Consider the following 20308-nt stretch of genomic DNA (forward strand, 5'->3'; position numbering starts at 1 on the left):
ACAAGTCAGACTGGTTTACAAACAAGCATCTATGTTGATAAAACCTAGAGTTTGACCAGCTGTCTACTGTACTTGGGTTTAATAGTCTTACAAGTGACAATATTTATAAAGCCAAAAAAAATGTAGAGTTCAATTTTTAGAAAATTTTAGATAAGCCAAACCTCAATTTCTCATATTGGAGCTGGTTACATTTGATGTAAAATTGTTATTTATGCCTTACCTAGAATAGCAAGATGCCATTATCATACTAAACAAACTCAAAACTTGATAGAACAAGTGAGTTATTCCATCAGTGCTCCTTTGTTAAAAATACATTTGAAATGTTTTTTTTACTTCAGCTGTACACTAACACTGCTAGTGGAAGAATGGCACCATGAATTAACTACCCTAATCTTAAAACAGATGTAGTAAAAATAATTAATGAGTCTCCAAACCAGTATATAGAAGAAATATACAATTCTTACCCTATCAACCTTCATAATTTGAAACCTCTGGGAAATGTCTGCAGTGTTAGCTGGCAAACGGGATCGACCAGAAACAAAACGCATAAAAAAAACTCTCTCTTCGTTGGAGAATTCTTCCAGTGTCTGCCAGAACCACTGCACCAGCTGATGCTGTTCATCAACTTCTCGATATCGCACAACTTTCTTCAGAACTTCTACAGATATTTCTGGCATCCCACAGACCATCTGTTCTAACTGTTTCGCAGTAAGTAAAGAAAGCAGTGGAACAGGGACGATCCAAGACATTCCTTCTCGAACTGCAGCCACCTGAGTCAATATGAACAACAACAACTTGGATTTATATAGCGCCCTCCAAGCCAGATGGCGTCTCAGAGCGCTTCACAGTAACAGACCTGGGGCCGAACCAGGGGGAGGGGAAGGAAGGTGACCAAAGACGCGGTCGAAAAGGTCTTCAGTATAGACGTGAAAATAGGAAGAGAGGGAGCGAGGCGAAAGGAGTGAGGAAGTGAGTTCCGGAGCCTCGGGGCATAGTGGCTGAAGGCCCGGCCGCCGAGGGTGGAGCGGCGGACTTGGAGGAGGCCAGACCCGGAGGAATGAAGACAACAGGCACTGTTTTGAAGACAGAGGTCAGAGAGGTAGGGAGTGCAGAGGAGTGGAGGGATTTGAAGACAAGGGTGAGGATCTTGAAGTCGATCCCCTCTGGGACAGTGGTTGGGAATGACTGGAGTCTACCTTGGGCTGATGATGGGCTCAAGAGTCAAGTTTGCTTTTATCAATTTAGCATCTTCAATTCTGCAACATAAATGACAGGGAGCTTGTAACTGGACTGTGCTCGTTAGGAAATAAAAATCCCTCAAAGTATGGGAGCTAATGGGATGTTTGCAAATCAGAGTTGTAGCATCAAATTACAGGTTTGTTCACAAACCTGATTTCCCCATCCCTACCTTAAGGCAATGGCTCTCTCCTACGCCATTGAGGATGAGATTACAGCATTTTGGTAAGGACTGGTAGTTTCTGAGACTAGAGATTTATCGTGTCAGGAATTTTACCAACTGAGTATGGGGGGATTAAATACAGGCTGCAGATAAAGTCAATCCCAGGTTAATTTAAACTTTAATAATTCCATAATTCTATTTTTAACGTCTATTTAATCGATGTCTGGCCTAATTAATCAAAAACAGGTTAAAATTGTTGATTGGGATTAATTGTGACAATTACTTACCTGACGATCAATTTCACAGAGTCTGTACTCAACTGCTCTCTCTACATATTCCTTCCGATTAGAAAAGGTTAGCGGGATACTGTTCCCTCCAGGTATTATGGGAACCATTTTACCATCAGCACTTTGACCCACAAATGAATCAAGAGGTATCATCTGAAATGTAGAAAAACTATTAATTTCTTCATAATAGCCAGATTGTACATTGATTTTGTTTCAGTAGAATGTTTAATACAGAGCTTGCAAAGTATTAGTTGCTTTATCTGGACATAATTTTACAGCATAATTTTTAAAATGGTCTGTATAAATATTAGCAAGAACAAGCATACACTTGTAATCTAGAGATTTACACCAGCATTGTTTAGAGACACAGAATTGAATGGCCTTATTGGGAGTATGTTTCCAGGACCTTGTGGGAGCAAACAGATAAAATAGTAATGAGGTAGGCTAGTCATTTTCTTGCACATTGAAAAGAGGGAAAAACTCCCATTTTACCCTCAATGTATCCAGAATATAGAAAACACTTCAACATTGTTCAGTTTGAGGTAGAATATGTTTTCTCTTGTAATATAAAACGAAGATTGAAAATGGATACATTCAGTGAGAAATGTTTGACGGCGAGAATACCGTTTGTTGGTTCAATTACATGATTGGCACATTAGATAAATTAGCAGTATGTTTTTCTCCAGCTAACAATTCAGACTTACCTAGAACACTAACAAGCTTTTCACATTTTTTGAGGGTCTCCAGTTGTCTCACACAAGCGGAAACCCATCACCATGCTTTAGTGTAACAATTTTATATTAAACAGCTCAATTGTGTACAAAATAGAAAGGTATTTTTAACTCTTAACTAACCTCATGGAAATTCTCCTCTGAAATCCCACTGTCTTCAATGTGAAGAATGCTGTTCAATGTTTGTACGTAAAGTAAATCAACTTCCTCGAGATCTTCCAAGGAGAGTGGAATACAGCAGAGTTGCTTCCAGACCATTGGTGCCAAGTGAAGGTCTAATGGTTTCTTTGTACGAATGGCAACACCCATAAGAATTCCCAAAAATTTAAATTGCATGTGGTGCTCTTCTGAACAAGCTGACGGGTTAAGAAGGAACCTATGACAAAAACAAGCTCTCGTTTAAAAAAAATGCTCCAACAATTTTTCATGAATGCCCTGTTTTCACGACAAAATAAAATCGGAAATTCATTAAAACCTTGTAAGCTAACAGAATTATGACATAGGTTTTAGTTTGTCTGTTGTGACATTTTTTAAAAAAAACTTAAACTCATGCCTTTAGTCAAAATCAAACCTTGATGAGACTGCACAAAAAAAAATTCACTCTTGTTCATATAAATTAACATGAGATTATTGATGACAGCAGCAGAAAAATGTCAGAAATATCATAGTATAGCTCATGAAGGACAGGCTCTTAAAATAAACAAATCCTGTAAAAATAAATAAATTCTGTAATAAATAATAATCCTTGCATTTGTTAGTCTATATGAAGAATGTATATTATTAACCCAATGCTTACCTGTCTCGGTTATAGCCTACTTCAGCAGTGACGTTTGGTGTAGGAATGAGCAGATCTACTATCCCCATTTCAAGCTCCTGTTCATTAAAATAGAATCAAAGCAAGTGAGTAATTTAGTCAATTGAAATAATAAAACAGGAATTAAAAAGCTGTTACACGAATGAACACATAACCAGTCTGACTACCAACGCCTTGGGACGTCCTCCCGATGTGAAAGGCACTCTATAAATGTAATATGTTGTTGTTATAATGTGGCAGTGAGGGTAACATAAAATGGGACCTACAGTGCAATCACAAACTCCAATGACTTGCACAGGACGGTGAGCAGCAGCTGCTCTTCCGAGCATTTACTGCAGGGATGTCATTAATGGCCGGGTGCACCATGCATGAGACACTTTCATAAGTGGATCCATAGTTCTGCTGAGTTAAATCTGAACTCTCAGTATACTGGAGTATGCCACACTTGAATCAGACTGTGTAATTCCTAAAAGCACCTTTCTCTGTTGAATGGAGCACTCTGGGATGTGTTAATGCACCTTGGGTCGTCCTCCCAATGTGAAAGGCACTAAAGAAATGTAATATAGTATTACATGCAGCAAGGGTCGTCTCATAGCACATATAAGAATAGAGAGTTCAACAGTCAAGACTCAGGGATTCTCTACCATGAACATTTCTATCTACAAAAATTAGGTTGTATAATTTGCAATATTCCACCAAGTTCCATTTAAAACCCATTAATATTTACAAAAAATCAAGCCACTTGTAATCCTGACTTCTTGTAAATTTAGTCCAAATAGCTTTTTGTTACCTGACATATCTCTGTGATAGTGTCATCAAATACTCCCCCAGCATCATCAGCACCCTCTCCCACCAGCTTCACTTTCCAGGCACGTGAAGGTAGTCGAAGGTCAGAAGCATTAAGCTTAACCACTTGTCTAGCGATCTGAACAAAGATAGGCTTACACTTGCGGCCTCTAAAAAATACGGAACAAAAGGTAAAAATATTAAGACTACCTGCTCTCGGAATGCAGGCCAATGATTCCTTCTGCAAGTGTTGCCAGAAAGACATACAAGTTCTGGTCATTTTCAAGTCATCTATAATCCTTCTGGGTGATGGTCATAGATAACGTGGAATGTGTTATTTGCATGTTTCTCGGCTGGAGCTAACCCATGCAAACATGGACTATTATAAACTGGGTAAAGGCACCTTCCTAAGCTTGCACATGTCTTGCTCTTTAGTGTAAGAAAGTGAATCCCATAAAAATGGCTCAAACCAATAACATTCCTGCAAGAAACATATGAATCAAGCACCTTTCAGATATCTGCCATTCAGTGAGGTACAAACTGCTTGGAGCTAAACAAGCATGATCCTCTTCCTGCACTCTATTCTACATCTCTAACCTCTGGTTCCTTACAGCTGTAAAGAGCTGAAGATCAAGCCCCTGGAGACCATCTCCAACCATGGCCAACCTTCACTCCCCCCCAAAAACAAAGAATACCCACTGTCCTGCCCCTGGGTAACAACACCCTTATATATGAAACAGTAAAATCTCAATGCAAGTAACACTGTACATCTGTGCTTTATTATACTAAGATCTGAGAAAAGTTGAATTTTAAACTAAAACGAGTCTCTTGTGTATAGAAGCAACAGGGCTAACATGTTCCATCAAACAAACGTTCCAATCATTTGCAACTTTAATACAAATGGTGCACAAAGATTCATGAAGATATTACCAAAGTTTACTGCTGCTCTTTGAATACATTTCTCCCCCATTATTCTATTGTTCATTTTTCCAAATCAAATTAGAAATTTTCAAATATTCTGGTGAAGTCTTGTCTTAAAATATGTATCTGATGCACAAAAAATAAATTGTCACATACCTGGTAGATATTCTTTTTACGGTGATCTGCGGGCCATAATTTTTGCCTTGGACCATCGTCTTTCCTATGGAGCGTACCATTGGAAGTGTGTAAACCCGTGGTGCCAATAAAGGCCTTAGTTGTCCCTGCACTATTCCCCATGTTCCAGCATTATAATGAGATGTACTGCTCTGTAAATACAAGACGATTCATTTCTAGTATTCATTGAAAACTCTAAAATATTTAATCCAACGAAGGGTCGAACAGAATGCCTAAACTGTTCATCAACTGGTTTAAATCTGAGCAGCCAGGGAGGTTGACGGAACCAGAGAAATTTAGATTTTGTTTGTTAAATAGCTTCCAGTTCCATGTTTTTACAATAATCTTTTGGAAACAAACATTTGGCAGAGAATGTAACTTATTTTAAACAAACAAAGTGAAACTAGAATTTTTCTCTCGTCACTGACAGGGTAACTGACCCAAGATCATGCCTCACTGCAGCACTTTCAACAAGGAGGGGAAGATACTCCTGGATGCAAAGTACTCAAGATTTTTTCCCAAGCTGGTCAGTGGAAAGCAGCAGTTTCATTGATAACAGTGCTTGATGTGTTACGGGAGCTTTCCTCGCCCTCCAAGCAGAAACGGATCTGATGTAAATCCGACAAAATGGATCTAATGAAAGCGACAGATTGATGTGCTGAGCAGCTGTAGGGTGCAAATACAAGGATGGAAGACGAGTTGACATTTTAACTTTAAGTTCAATAAATGCTTACCTGATTGTTGGGACTAAGGTTAAGAAGTCTCCATGAAGAGTACATGAGGTCTGAGAAATGGTATAGCAAGCGTAGCCGAGTCCGGATTGTCTCAATGTTCGTTTCTTTCAGTGAACTGTACTGAGGTGGGATAGAGTCTGGCAACCCGAGCTGCAGTGGCACTGATACTCCTACCAAGAACAAAAGCAGGTGTTCATCACAGAGATGGGCATCGTGTTTCGCCCTACATATATTTTCAAATAGGTTTCTTTACACAAGTAATGACGATTTTTTTTTTTTTTAAAAGCCAATGCACTCATTTAAATAAATCACATCAATTGTCATTCTTTCAGCAGAGTTAATTTTTTTTAAAATCATGAATAATTTAGGTTAAAAAGTGCATTGTTTTTTAGCAGCAGAGTGCCTAGGAAAAGAAAAATTGGAAAGATTAATTTTGCTCCACAAGTTCAATCATGAAATAGGACAATCTCAGCTGTGTCTTCAGTGCCTGTTTATTTCAACTGGAGAAGCAAACCAGCAGGAGATTGTAAATGGAAACACTGAGGAAACATTTTGTATTTTTCCTTTAAATCATTAATGCATAAACAGTGTCAAGTTGATTTTTCCCTAAATCAGTTTGTGACTAAATTAGTAGTTAGTCAACATGAAGCTCTTATCAACCAAGCAAAATAGACTCCTCAACTTCAGAGTATTTGACTAAAAGTCAAGATAAACTATTCTAACATTGAATAGATAGCGAGGCCACTATTGGACTGTTGAGTGCAATTCTGGGCACTTCATCTTTAAAACGTTATTGAAGCATTAGAAAGAAGGCTGAGAAGGGCAATGAGAATGCCTTTTGGATACTATAAAGTCTCGAGAGCTAAATGTGCTCATCGGAAAAATTATTGTGAGGGAATGGTGGGGGGAGGTGGACTTGACTGCTAGTACCTTTGGGGTAATCAAGAAATAGTGATACCCACGCTACATATTTTTATATCCAATTTGATAGGAATTTACTTAAAACAATTCTTGAAACAGGCAACATGTGGTGGACCCAGATCCATTAGCACTAGTATGTTATAGTATAGTTGAGCATTTTAGTATAATTTTGATAGAATTCGACTAATTTAGTTGAATCTTAAATGTATTGTTATACTTTTTTTGTAGACAGATCCATAAAGTAACAATGGTTGACAAGTCATGATAATGGTAAACTTTAGGAAAGATAAGCTGTAACCAGCTCACCTGGTGCTCTTGGAGGGACTGGAAGAGCTGTCCATGCTACACTATGGCATCGCCCAGCTGAAATCTGATGAATGTTCTTTCCTTGCAGTGCTGTGATGAGAGTTGGCTCCCTTACGTGATTAGTGTGCCCTAGTCCTAGCTAAAAATGAAGGAAAATCAAGCAATACATTAATTGAAACAGCTTTAACACATTCTCTACTACTCTTGAAAAAGGATTTATTCAACTTCCTTGAGATGATGAACTCATATCCTATAATACTATGTTCACAATCCAGGCCAAACAACTCAGTTGATCCGCATCACAGACAAGTTAAAGTTCATTGAGGTTTTCCTACCTGTCCTTCTGAATTGCTGCCCCATCCATAAACATCTCCTGCTGATGAACGGGCTAACGTGTGCTCAGCACCGACAACAATATCTTCAATGAAGATTCCATTCAGAGCAGGTACTTGTTGAGGTCTGTTGTGATTCCGTGCTCGTCCCTCAGGCAAGCCAATTAAGCGGTCTGTTGAATGAAATTTTATTGCATATGGGATACATCAGATTTTGATTTATGTGTGCTTTATTTTCATGGAAACTATGGTATGCAGATTGACCTATAGATATGAAGACATTGTTGTATTACTTCAGTTGATCTTTAGTTAACCGAGTAACCAAAGTAAACTGATACAGAATACAATTGTTCCTTTTCTTTCACAATTTTGAATATCATCAGAGATTTCCTCCCTACCATTCCACGCCTTGAAGGTTTATTCTCAACCACTCTAGATTTCTTTTTATGTTTCTGAACACCACTTCTCTTATCATAGCTCCACAATTTCCACCTACTTGCTTAAGTAGCTTTTGTCCTACCTCTCCATTTGTACTGGTGTTGTTTCTAAAATCAAATACTCAGCCAAGTACTGCAAGGATAACATTTCCCAAATTCTTGGAATTCTCAAATATAGGATCTCATGAATAAATAAATACCTGCTCTGTAACATCAGCTTGAGAGCTTGCAGCTGAAAGGGAGCAGCACCATGAAAAGTAGAGAGGAAATCAAGTCCATCCCTTCTCATTTATTAATTCAAAATAATATTAGTGCTGTCACCTTGTGTTGGATATTGGTTACAGTGTTGTAAAATATAATAACTTAGTTACAAAAGTGTAATAGTTTTTATAATTGTTTGTAATGTATTATAATATTTTACTGGTGACATTCTAAAAATCCAATTTCCTTTAATCATCTTACCTTGCCCAAAGGTGTACACATGACCATCTTTTGTCAAGGCAACCGAGAACTGGGTGCCACAGGCGACCTTTTTAGTTCCTATGCCACACAAAACATCCACTTTCTGCAAAAGGAAAAGCTTTTTAAAAACAAGTTAGAAGCAACTACGCATCTGAAAATCAGCATTCGTGAATGTACATTTTCTAGACGATCTTTATAAACTTAATAATTCCAGACGAGTGTTTATATTTTGATCCTAAAAATTTTTCAAGATCTACTCCTAATATGTAATGTTAATACGATGATTGAGGGTTTGCAACACTTACTTGGGGAGAGGATTTTGCCGTAGAGTTTCCTAGACCAAGCTTTCCATAATCTCCATCACCAAAAGCCCAAACCATCATCCCATCAGTTGAGATGGCTAAAGTATGATTTAGTCCACATGCAACCTAAAAAAAACTTTGTGTTTTAATACAGTGGAAGTGAACACAATTCTAACAGTAATGAATGTATGGACATCGAACTATGGTCATGTTTGACTATGTAGTCTGTAACAATAAATGTGATAATGTTAACATATGTGTATATATTATATACACACATAAGAAGATAGGTAAGATAAATTAAATACATTAGGTCTTGGTCATAATGCCTGACATTACTCAGTGGATTCTTGAACGATATTCATTGGATTTTGTTTTCATACCTGTCCGACCTGATAACCTTCCAATGCTGAGACTCTTTCTGGTAATTTCTTATTAGACGTATTGCCTAGTCCCAAACGTCCGTAGTCACCGTTTCCAAATGTAAACAGCTTCCCATCAGCAGTGACTACTGCTGAATGCTTAAAGCCACACGACATCTGTTTCAGAAAATGATATAAAATGGTTTGATTCATGAAGCAAAATACAGGTTATTAGAAGGTGGCGTTTTCTTTTTTAACTAAGGTATTCCAGACAAACATAAAACTTCACTCACTTATTTACTGCATCACTCTTACGCACACAAATTCCTATCGCATGGATTTCTGCTCTCACCTGAACAACTTCCTCTCCTTGGAGGGCCTCTATTTGGCGAGGTCTGCGCTGCCTGTCACTGTTTCCATGGCCCAGCTTTCCATAATCACCATCACCCCAGCTGAAGACTTCCCCACTTTCTGTCAGAGCCATAGAGTGACCATCAGATCCACAGGATGTCACAAGCTGTGTTACCACAAAACCTGTGATACACACAAGACAGATGGATTTAGATTTACATACAGATTAGTAAAAAAAACAATCAATTAGAAGCCAATAAACTATGATGCATTTCCATTTTACCTTGCAGTGCTGAAATAACAGTTAACACATGAAGATCATCTGAATTGCCTTGTCCAAGCCTGCCATAGCTACCTTCTCCACATGCCATCACTGTTCCATTGGCCTGAATGACAAAAGTGCAATTCTGTCCACAAATAACCTATAAAGATAATAAATATTTGATTAGATCGTAGAAGCTACTTAGAACATTGCAGGGAGTATTGTTTTTAAACAGGTTCTGTTAGAGTTCATTTTAGCAACTTTGCAGCAGTGAGGAAATGGAAAATAGGCAGTGTCAAAGGAAACAGAAACAATGTTCGAAACACTATTTCTGCACACTTCACGTTTTGTGCTCTGAAAAGATTTGATGAAGGTTGTACAACAATGAAGTTTTGTATTTCTAACATGGATGAAACTGAAAATTGTGTTCTTTGGGCAGATATGCCAAACATGGAAACAGACTCAAACAACACTAGAAGGCAATGTTGCTAAAGGAAATGTGTTGCTGGGGAGGATGAACAGGAACACCAGTAGCTATAAGCTAAGTTGCGATGAGTCATGAAAGATGGTTCTGCAAAACCGTCTAAAGTGCAAGTAGTTTAAAAATTGAAAACAGGTTATCACAGTTATTATTGGTAATTTTAATGTGTTGTAATACTGTTACAGAATTAAGCAAAACATGTTTTGGCGAAATTTGTGTGGGGGAGGAAAATAATCAAGGTTTTTCTATTTGAACAACATGGTACAATTGTAGGGGGAAAAAAAACATCCTTTCTCTAAGGCTCTGTACAACTGAATGGGACACATTTACACACTGGGCTGTTGGCCTGACTCCAAAACAACAAGTTAATGGTAAGGAAATTAAATCCTTGTTCAAGGTACACAATTAATTATGGAGAGGCAGGTGATACTTTAGATCTTGCTCAAAATAAAATTCAATTAAAAGGTTTACTTACAAGTTTGTTTTGGTAATAAATTCAGACAGGCTTAAATAAAATATTTATTACATGGCATCCTTTCACTCCAATAATATAAACTTCAAAGTGGACTCAATTATTTTATCATACCTGTTGAGCTTGTGAAAATGAAGGTACGAGTGTTGGTATCATTACATTTCTTCCAGCTTCTGCTAATTGTCCATGTCGTCCTGCTCCCCAAAGGTAGACATCACATTTCCCTCCAAGGTGCCAGTCCTGAATAGACATGGTGATAATAATAGCAATTATATCTAAACGCAGTTGTAATTTTAGTGAAACTCATTAAAAACAAATAAACTAAATTACCTCTGGTCTGCAAGTTGCCCATGACATAATTTGTTCATCCATTCCTGTGAACCACTTGGTATTGTCCTTTAACAAAAAAAGTGCAATTTAGATAAGAATCCTGCAAAAATGTTCAGCAAAATTACCATTTTGAGAAATCATTTTTTTCTAACCTCACTGGAATCGGCCCTGGCAGAGTAATCGGACAGTAACTGCAAGATGGCATCCACTGAATAGGACAGTCTGTAGTATTACTTATGAATTAGCAATAAGCCATAGTAACTGTATAGAACTAATTCAGCTCTACTTTGGTCCAGGTTGTGATCAGAGGGGGGAAATATTCAGCTGAAGAATAAATCCATTAGATCCAGAATGGAAACCATGATTTCTGCCAGAGGATTGCTGTCAGAACTACGGACAAACAGACACACTGCTGCACATCATCATACACCCACCTCCAACCTCTAGAACCAAGGTTAGGAGGCTATTAGAAACTCACCATTCCACCCAGCCTTGATCCTGTTGTCAGCAGAACTCAGTTTACCAGATTAGTGCATTTACCAATGTGCAATTATTTCACTTAAATTTAAAAAAGCAATTAAAAAAATTGGTCACTTCAATCCACAACTGTTTGTGGGACACTGCTGTGTGCAATTGGCTGCTGCGTCCCCCCCCACAAAATATACAATCAATTCACTTTACAGTATATTCTGTGAAGCGATTTGAGACATCTTGAAGACGTGATCAGGCACTATATCAAATACCAGGATTATTATTGTCTCACCATCACAAGTGTAAGTTCCTCCTCTGGTACACGTTCTAAGTCTGGAACATTGAAGCATTGTGGGAAAGGTGCTCCTTTAGCCAATGCTTCTGCGGTCTTGACAGTGGTGGAAAAGCATTCTAGCCAGGACCACTCGGAGGCATTCCAACTCGAAGGGTCAGGGGCAAAACTTCTTTGATTAGGCGAAGCTGGTGGATTACATAAGAGCTGATCCAGCTGAAGGCCGACTGCTAATGAAGCAAGGCACTGCATGTATGGGCTGTGGACAAGTTGATCTCCACAGATGACATGAGGCTAAAAGTAACACACACAATTATGAATAAACAGTGAATTAGTAACAATCCAATATTAAATACAGAAAAGTGCCATTGTAACACGGTTAGTGCTAGGAGTCTATAAAGTAACAATTTCATAATTGCGCACAATCGCCAGTCAATGCTTCCGAATCATGATTTCACCAATCACCTGAACATACTGAAAGCTGGACGGCTTCCTGTGCTAAAAAAAAGACTGATTTCTGGTCAAATTGGGGTTAATGTCACTTCTTATACATTGGTGGAACCTTGCTGACCTGTGAGTTGGCCAATTTTTAAGTCCATAGATTTTATTCATTGTGGGTCTATAGGGCACCCATGCTATAACCAAGCACATTCGCTGGCACAAATGTTGCGCTCGTTCCACAGGCGGGCGGGTTAGAGCTGGCACGAATATTGGTAGAACCATGGCAAACAGACACACTGCTGCACATCACAGATGCATAGAAACACTTACATTTTCAGCACAGAAGTTAACCCATCTGGAGCATTTCTACCAATTCGACTAAATAACTTTCATATAAAAAAAATAATTTCAATCTCCAGCTTTTCCCCCATATATCATAATTTTGTGGTGTGGAAATGGGGCATTTAATAATAATTTAAGTTTTTTTTCTAAAAAAATGCTGCAAATACAAAATACTATTTTTTGAACAAATTCTAGCCTTTCCAAGTTTTCAAAAGATGAAATCACCTTTTCATAGGCATATTGCTCCTGCAGCATATCTGGCAACCTTTCAAGGAAAGCTCTCATGCACGGTGCCATGTTTAGCCCAACCACTCCTTGTTTTCTCAGTGAAGTCCTACATGTCGCAAGAACATGGTTTGCAGATATCCATTCAGGTGTGCAATTCACCACCAACACATCCTAGTCAATCAAATCAAAGAAAACAAGACTGAAGATGTGCTTTGTACAGGCGGATTTGAACTATCACACTTCATCTTCTGCAGTTTTCAGACATTAATTCAAAATGCTTACACATGACTTAAAACATAAGCAATGGGAATCACTGCAACATTTTACAATTTAGTAGCGTAATTAAAAGCTAACTACCATGATTGTTTTTCTAATCAGCATTACCACTTCTTGTAATGACATCTGATCATGAAATCATTTATTATATTTAATGCCTTAGTGACTTAAATGACCACAGACGGCACAATATGGAACAAAACATCTGTTTTGATACTGGAGCCAGCTTATAACCCCACAATTCAATATCTTTTGTATTCAAAATATCTTTATTTTAGTTACTTCCCCCACATACAGAATAAAAGGGATGCTCAACGAAGAGCGAAGATAATTAGTTATCCTGCCTAACCATTAGTGACAGAGACTGTATAAAATGGATCAAGTTTGTTTTATGTAGAGGATGAATGATGATCCAACTAAGTTCAGATGCATTTAAGGCCAACAACTTTTCCATTAGAAACAGGTCAATGGTTATTCCATTCACTTATATACATCACTTAGTACTAGTCAAATTCAATGTTGTAAGGTTTTACTCCAGGTTACATTTTAAATACAGATTATGAATTTTGTACTCCCAATACATTTAAAACTGTACCCAGTAAGTGTAAACTTTCTCATGCATATTTTAATCTTTAAGAAGGATAATGATGGGTTTCAAATTCCAGTACTATCCTGTGGCTCTAATGCACCTCTAGTCACTATCTGGGATACTGCAACTCTGATCTATAAAAACAGCTATTAATTAAACAAAGTAGAACATAAGTAGAACACTTGACCCCTTGTGCCTTTGCCACATTAACTCCCTCACTGGAGCTATCTACTCTATTTTCCTTTCCTTGCACTTCCCTGATAGTCATTCAAATAATATACCTGCATGTTTTTTGGGGTTTGGATCATCATCAAATCTGAAAAGCAGTTTTACAAATTAGAATTTTTGGGGGGAGGAAAAACTCTGGTGCCACCTTCTGGCCTAAATAGAAACTAAAGCCATTCCAGAAAAACGAGCAAAGATCCAATTCAAATGAATATGGATAGAGGTAGTGCAATTTATTTAAAAGAGGGATGTCACAAATAAATAAGGGACATCATATGCCACAAATGAATAAGGGAATTTGCATACCTTTAATGGGGTAACCATAACCAAAAAATTACCCTAGAGCAGGTAATTATAGCGGTTCACCTCAACACTAACCAAAAGTCATTCATAATTCACTCTACAGATCACATTGAATTATGTTTACTGTGTGATATTTACTGTGGAAAGAGCTCAGATAAGTACATCAAAAATCACTGCAGGATTCATCGATCAAATATTACAGTTTTAATTCATCTATTGGTTCTATGAAGAAACCAGAGTTCCCCTTTGCTTCATGAACCATTGTGGAAGGTTTAATCCGAAAAACTGAAGTGAAGCGGAGTGGAACACTTTATTCTAGTGCTAGCATGGATGTGAAAAGAAAAGGTGGGGAAGTACCTGAAAATACTGCTACAAAATAAAAGATCACCTATAAATATAGTTGTAACATTTTTAAGAAAAAAAAATCACACCATAATTCCAACCATGATCTAAATTCTTACCTTTGACCTATTAGAACAAGCTGCAACACCAACTTCAGGGATCCAGACAGTATTTTGAATAGCTCCAGAACCAGTCACTACGCTTTGTAACAGAGAGCCATCCTTGGTTAATGGAGAGTTGTGGAAACAGAGGAATTAAAAAAAAATCATGATTAGGCATTGGCTTGGAAGGCAACATATTGTTATTTCAATGTAGCAATAAAGTCAGGAAAAGGAGGAAATAATAATCAGAAGTCCAGCTCCATTCTACATTTTCAATTTATGAAATCCCACCAAAATATTGGGTGAGAAGACATCACTCGTGGTAATCATCACAATACTTGAAAAAAACATTCAGAAAATTTAATGTTTTAATGTTTTAATAAATGTTTTAATAAATTTAATAAAACAAGAGTGTTGCAGTTAAATAAGCAATGATGAGATTCCTTAATAAGTTAGCCAATTGGGGAGTCCCTCTGGTAATCTATTACTGATGTGTATGTTATTCACTCTGCAAGAACTTCAATCTCTGAACAGACTGCTTTGGAGCAAAGTTGCCATGATGCACTCAATCCCAGTTTCCTTATTAAGGAAATCGACACATGAGGTCACATCTGATTACACATCCGTAATTGCCATTTCTAAAATACACATCACAATTTCATTCTAGTCAATAGAACATGTTTAAATCATTTTACTACACTAAAGTAACAAATAATGTACAGTGTTCAATTTTCTTACCCTTAAAGACCAGATGTTCATTAGCCCACCATGTCCTCCTGACACCAAGGCCAGTCCATCAGGGCTGAAAGCCACAGTTCTTACTGGAGTGATGTGTCCCCTCAGTTGATAAATGCACAGAGCCTCCCCAGCTTTCTTATATCTAGCCTTCAAATTCCATTATAAAAGACAGTATAAGTGAACCATTTTTTAAAATAAAAGTATTACAGTACATAGAATTTTTTTTGCACATAAGAATAGTGCAAATCAAAAAAGATTGAAAAACAATTTCTGCATATTAGAGCATTAGTGAATATTGCCCATCAAAATTTAAACAGACACCATTATTCTAATGCATAAAATGTTATAAATAGGTGAACAGAAATCTACAAGTTCTTAAAAAAGAAAGTTCTTACTAAAATTGGTATTCTTAGTTTAAAGTGCTTGGCATTTTTTGAAAAAACAGCGAGAAATACAGATTCATGAAGTGAATCTCTTCTGCAAGCACTGTAAATTAATTCTTGGAAGTAGAGAAAAATATCAGTGCGCACACACTTTTGGAGATCTCTGTAGCAATTTACCTTTGCTTGGCTTTTGGAGTCCTGCTCCCACCATTCATCGGAACTGTTAGAACTCGACTGTGATACACTGAAAACATCTTGAGGAATAGTCCAAACACACACCAAACCATTCTGACAACCACTAGAAAGAGGGAAATAAAATATTATGTAAATATCACACTTTGTATGTTAAAGATACAATGGATACTCCATGGATTAAATTGATTATTCACTTCAAGGTTGTTTGTGGAAGATTGCTGTGTAATTAGCAGCTGTTTGCCTATTAGAAACATACAGTCACTGCATTTTACAGTATATCTTGTGAAGCATTTCAGTGGCTTCCTAATGTGAAAGGCGCGACAACAAATGTAAGTATTATAAAAACTTAAATGCGTACACAAATTGATTAAGAGCAAGTTATCGTGCATGAAATACACTCACATTTGATTGGTAAGTATATGCAGTTTAAGATAGAACTTTCAATAAATAAATGGTCAACAGTAACTTTGCAGCATTTAACTACTTTCTGCAATGAGTTTTTAGTTTCCACATTTTTATCAAAAACAATAAATAGTTTGAAAAAATGAACATTTATGCATACCTGGCTAACATAAGTCGCAACTTGGAGCCTTTTCCTATTTGTCTGCACCAGACAATACCATTCACCATTGCTGGATGAGAAAGTGCGTAAAGGCAACGCCAGCTGCCACCTAGACAACTCCACACTTTTACAGTGTTTTCTTTGGCACAGGAAATAAGCATCGAGCCTAATGGGTCCCACTTCATGCAAGTAATACATTCCTAGTTAAGAGGAAAAAAATATGAAAGAGGTGAAAATGTTTTAAGATTATACTAAGGAATCCTAGAATTTTAAAAAAATCACTTTCAAATGTTCATGCACTTCAAAGTTCCAAACACGTCAAAGTTGCAATTTCATAGTTATTCTAGTACAATCACAATTAAAGACAAATATTAGCTCTAAAGGCGGTTTACACTGAAACACAATTCATCCTGACACAGCTTTTTTGTGTAAATAAGGGAAGATACTAATGCAGTATCTCTCCTTGACAGAGTTGACAATTGTTGGTACTTATTCAGCAATTTAAGTATGTAATGAAAAGTATTGCAGAGGGCAGATAAGTAGATTCTAAAAGCTGTGGATACACGAAAAAAAAATTAAGCCCAAACAGCGCGACACTGGCAGTAAACAAAGTGAAACGGTAAAAGGTGGGAGTCAACAAAGTGCTGGACTACATTTCCACTTAGTTAAGTTCAAATACTCATTAGTATTGCTGAAGCTGTTCAGTACGACAGTGAGTCACACTGACATTCTGGTCATTGCAACATAAGGCCAGCACTCGAACCAGTGAAAGGAATGAAATGAAAACCAGAATGACAACATACAGTGACCATTATAATTTTTCATTTGTCCCCAAAGCTAGATTTAAGCAAATCTTACCTTATGTGCATCAATTATAACTGCTCCCTTTTCCAAAGGTTCTTTCGTACCTATCAACATTTTTCCATCAGCATATCCAACTGCAAATGGCTTGTCTTCACTATACCAGGCAATGGCCATTACAGCCACTAGAAACAGCAAAAATCATGGATTTTTTTTAAATAATCACAACATAAATCTGAAAAGAACAGGCTAAAATATCAAGAAAAATAAATCCAAATTTAAAAAAAAACCATCCCAACCCACTTGGAAAAATCACAAAGGGAAATCATAAAATTATGGGGGAAAAAAAGGATCAAATCTGCCCAACCTAAGCTGCTTACCATCCATTCTGTAGCAGTGCTCGAGTTCAATTCTGTGCATGGTTGAAGAATTTACAACTTCAATGAGTCCCAGGGATCCATTCATGCGTCCTACAAGTAGAACTTCCAAGGTATCACCAGCCCAGCATGCTACTGGCCCTTCTTCTGGCCAGGCTAGAGCTGAAACCCAATGTGGCTGCAAGTCCAAAAGTCCTTTACCTCCTTAAAACAAAAACGTATTACGTTACAAATGCATTATGCAATTCCTCTGCCACAATATTGAAGGTAATGATTAATATTCTGTTACATAAAAGCTAATATTTTTGCATTAGATTTCATTTTACGGTAGCTACTACCTTGCTTCACGGATAGAAAATAAGCTTAATTTAATCATAACTTTTTTGAATAAAAGTCAGTTTTACCGTTGACTTGCCAGATGTTCACCACTTTTTCTATTGCTGCTGCCACATATTTGCCACTCACACTCCAACAAACAGGAGACAAATTTAGTTCACTGGGGGATCCTAGATTGCCCATGTTTTCTTCGGAAATGATGTCTCTACACATCAAAAAAGAACAATTATTGATGAAAATTCAAGCCATTACTTCCAAATTAATTGGAAATAATCTAGAAACCATAATATGTAAAATGTGACTCACGACTTGTTGAAGACACATGTTTGCTGCAAAGTATAATTGTTTTTGGTGACATTCCACACTCTAACAGTTCCATCATTGCCACCAGTTGCCAGGAGACCTTTCTTATTACACCATTCACAGGTAATCACCTTCATAGGCAATTTTTTTGGGGGAAAAGAAAACAAAAAAAATCAATACCACCTTAAAAATGTGACAGCAATGATGTAGTTTGAAAATGTCAATTGAAAGTACTTCAAAACCAACAATTCATAAGCCACCTTGCAAAAGTTATTCAAAACAACCACACTCAATTTCACATAACCTTTTGGATGGGGTAATCCATCCTCTCAATAACATTTCACCATCTGTTCTTACTTGAAACAACTCATCTTATCCTGCGTCCCCTCTTCTAAGGTGTCTGCAAATTAGGTAAATTAATTGATGGGAAAAGAAATCCAGAGATATTTAAAATCTTGATAGCAGAAGTTGAGGGGGATTAAAAATCATTAGATGAAGAACTCCATGTTCTATGCATCTTATTCATCATCCAAATTCTATTATCTCACATCTGAAAAAATATCCATTAAAATACACAACCGCTGTCACTTAGTAATTAAGTTACACGTTAAAGTGGGTGAAGATGTGAAATATCTGACCCTTTCCTCTTTCCCCCAGTCACGAAATACAATAGTTACATGCAGCTCCCGATCAGGTCGAAATCATTAAATCCATCCAATTGACGCATTGAGTCAAATAACTGGCAGTTAGCTCTAAGAACTACATTTTCAATCACTTGAGCTACAAAGTTGCTCAGTCAGAAAATATTTCAGTCACTAAAAATTTCTTACCCTATTCTGATGTGCTTCCAACTTCATGAATGAACATTTGCGCAGGTCTCCAGGCATGTCAGCATATGTCTGTGGTTTGCTCTGGTTATCACGATCATGTGCTGCAAGAGTTCGAACAAGCTGCTGGGCAGCCCACTGTCTGTGTTGGGAAGAGAGTCTGGACGAGAGACAGCAAGCTGCTAAGGCATTAGCCAGTTCCAGAGGGCCTACAGCAGAAGGATCATAGGAAGGATGGGCATACAAATGGGCAATAAAACCTGCTTAAACAAAACAACGAGACAATCCCCAGTGAGTGATGTCAAGGAAACAGCAAACATATGGTATTGCACTCATATTTCTACAAATAATCAAACAGCTAAATATTCAAAATGCTATCATGAAGTTACTAACAATGCAGGAACCATTTTAAAATTAACTTTTTTATATTACCACTATCAAGTAGAACGTTGATGAAAAAACAATCAAAAGAGCTTAATGTTGTACATTTCAATTCCTGAATGTGTTGAGTCAGCGAATCCTAGCTGCAACATTATAATTAAACTTGGTATCCCTGAATTAGGATTGTGTGTGTGTGTGTGTGTGTGTGCGCGTGTGTGAAGTGGGAGGGTGTGGAGAGAACTCATCCAGGGTTCCTACAATATCCAGTGAATATATTCTAGAAGATTTGCATGTGGGAATGTCAGGTGAGGACAGGATCAGGTTCGGCTGCCGAACAGCCTGCCAAAATGAAGCCTAACACACAATGATCACTTGGGTGCGATACTGAAAAGTGACTAGCTCTTCCAGTTTCAAGGCCTTGGAACCTTGCCCACAAGAAAAAAAAGGAGCTAAAATGCCTCGAGAAGAAGAGACAAATCAGTGCAACACAATGAAGTGTTTCTCTGACTGGTCATTGTCTCAGATCAGACTGCAGCTAGTTTATTCTTCAATCACAGTTATTTTGCTATTATGATTCGCAATGATTAGAACAGAATTTTACTCAAAATTGATAATATGGATTCAGTTTTATAAGTTGCAAGACAGGACAAACCTTTTTTTTCCATCTCAGTCTTGTCATAGGTTGGTCTCAGTTTGGCACCTTTGTCAGCAAGCAGTGCCACCAGTGCTTGAGTTACAACAAAATTCGGAGAGGTCACAAGTTTATTTTCCTCGGCTATACCTCGAAGGAAGCTGGGCAGAAATTTTCTCTGAATGGGATCATCTACAGTAGTTAGATTCATACCAGTTGCTGCTGAGATCAAGTTCTGAGAAGAGGAAAAAAAAAGTTTTTTTTTGTTCTACAATGATACAAAACTGCGGTTGGATACAC

The 20308-nt window shown here is 37.4% G+C and overlaps 1 protein-coding gene across 1 annotated transcript in view; it reads right to left on the minus strand.

The window, feature by feature from the left end:
* herc1 (HECT and RLD domain containing E3 ubiquitin protein ligase family member 1) overlaps positions 1-20308 on the minus strand; it is a 64022-nt gene that overhangs the window by 662 nt on the left and 43052 nt on the right. Inside the window, exons 50-77 of the mRNA XM_042344121.1 lie at positions 20030-20243; positions 19000-19256; positions 18173-18300; positions 17935-18071; positions 17534-17734; positions 17211-17338; positions 16353-16552; positions 15773-15893; positions 15213-15359; positions 14493-14594; positions 12636-12809; positions 11628-11921; positions 10865-10930; positions 10649-10774; positions 9603-9741; positions 9321-9502; positions 8990-9145; positions 8610-8732; positions 8305-8407; positions 7409-7578; positions 7074-7212; positions 5847-6016; positions 5095-5264; positions 4022-4187; positions 3214-3290; positions 2541-2793; positions 1687-1839; positions 465-770 (exon numbers count right to left, since the gene is read on the minus strand). Coding sequence (XP_042200055.1) covers positions 465-770; positions 1687-1839; positions 2541-2793; positions 3214-3290; positions 4022-4187; positions 5095-5264; positions 5847-6016; positions 7074-7212; positions 7409-7578; positions 8305-8407; positions 8610-8732; positions 8990-9145; positions 9321-9502; positions 9603-9741; positions 10649-10774; positions 10865-10930; positions 11628-11921; positions 12636-12809; positions 14493-14594; positions 15213-15359; positions 15773-15893; positions 16353-16552; positions 17211-17338; positions 17534-17734; positions 17935-18071; positions 18173-18300; positions 19000-19256; positions 20030-20243 — 4602 coding nt within the window. The remainder of the gene's footprint in view (positions 1-464; positions 771-1686; positions 1840-2540; positions 2794-3213; positions 3291-4021; positions 4188-5094; positions 5265-5846; positions 6017-7073; positions 7213-7408; positions 7579-8304; positions 8408-8609; positions 8733-8989; positions 9146-9320; positions 9503-9602; positions 9742-10648; positions 10775-10864; positions 10931-11627; positions 11922-12635; positions 12810-14492; positions 14595-15212; positions 15360-15772; positions 15894-16352; positions 16553-17210; positions 17339-17533; positions 17735-17934; positions 18072-18172; positions 18301-18999; positions 19257-20029; positions 20244-20308) is intronic.

The sequence above is a fragment of the Callorhinchus milii genome, unplaced genomic scaffold (genome assembly GCF_018977255.1).
Source record: "Callorhinchus milii isolate IMCB2004 unplaced genomic scaffold, IMCB_Cmil_1.0 Scaffold26, whole genome shotgun sequence".
Taxonomy (NCBI): Eukaryota; Metazoa; Chordata; class Chondrichthyes; order Chimaeriformes; family Callorhinchidae; genus Callorhinchus; species Callorhinchus milii.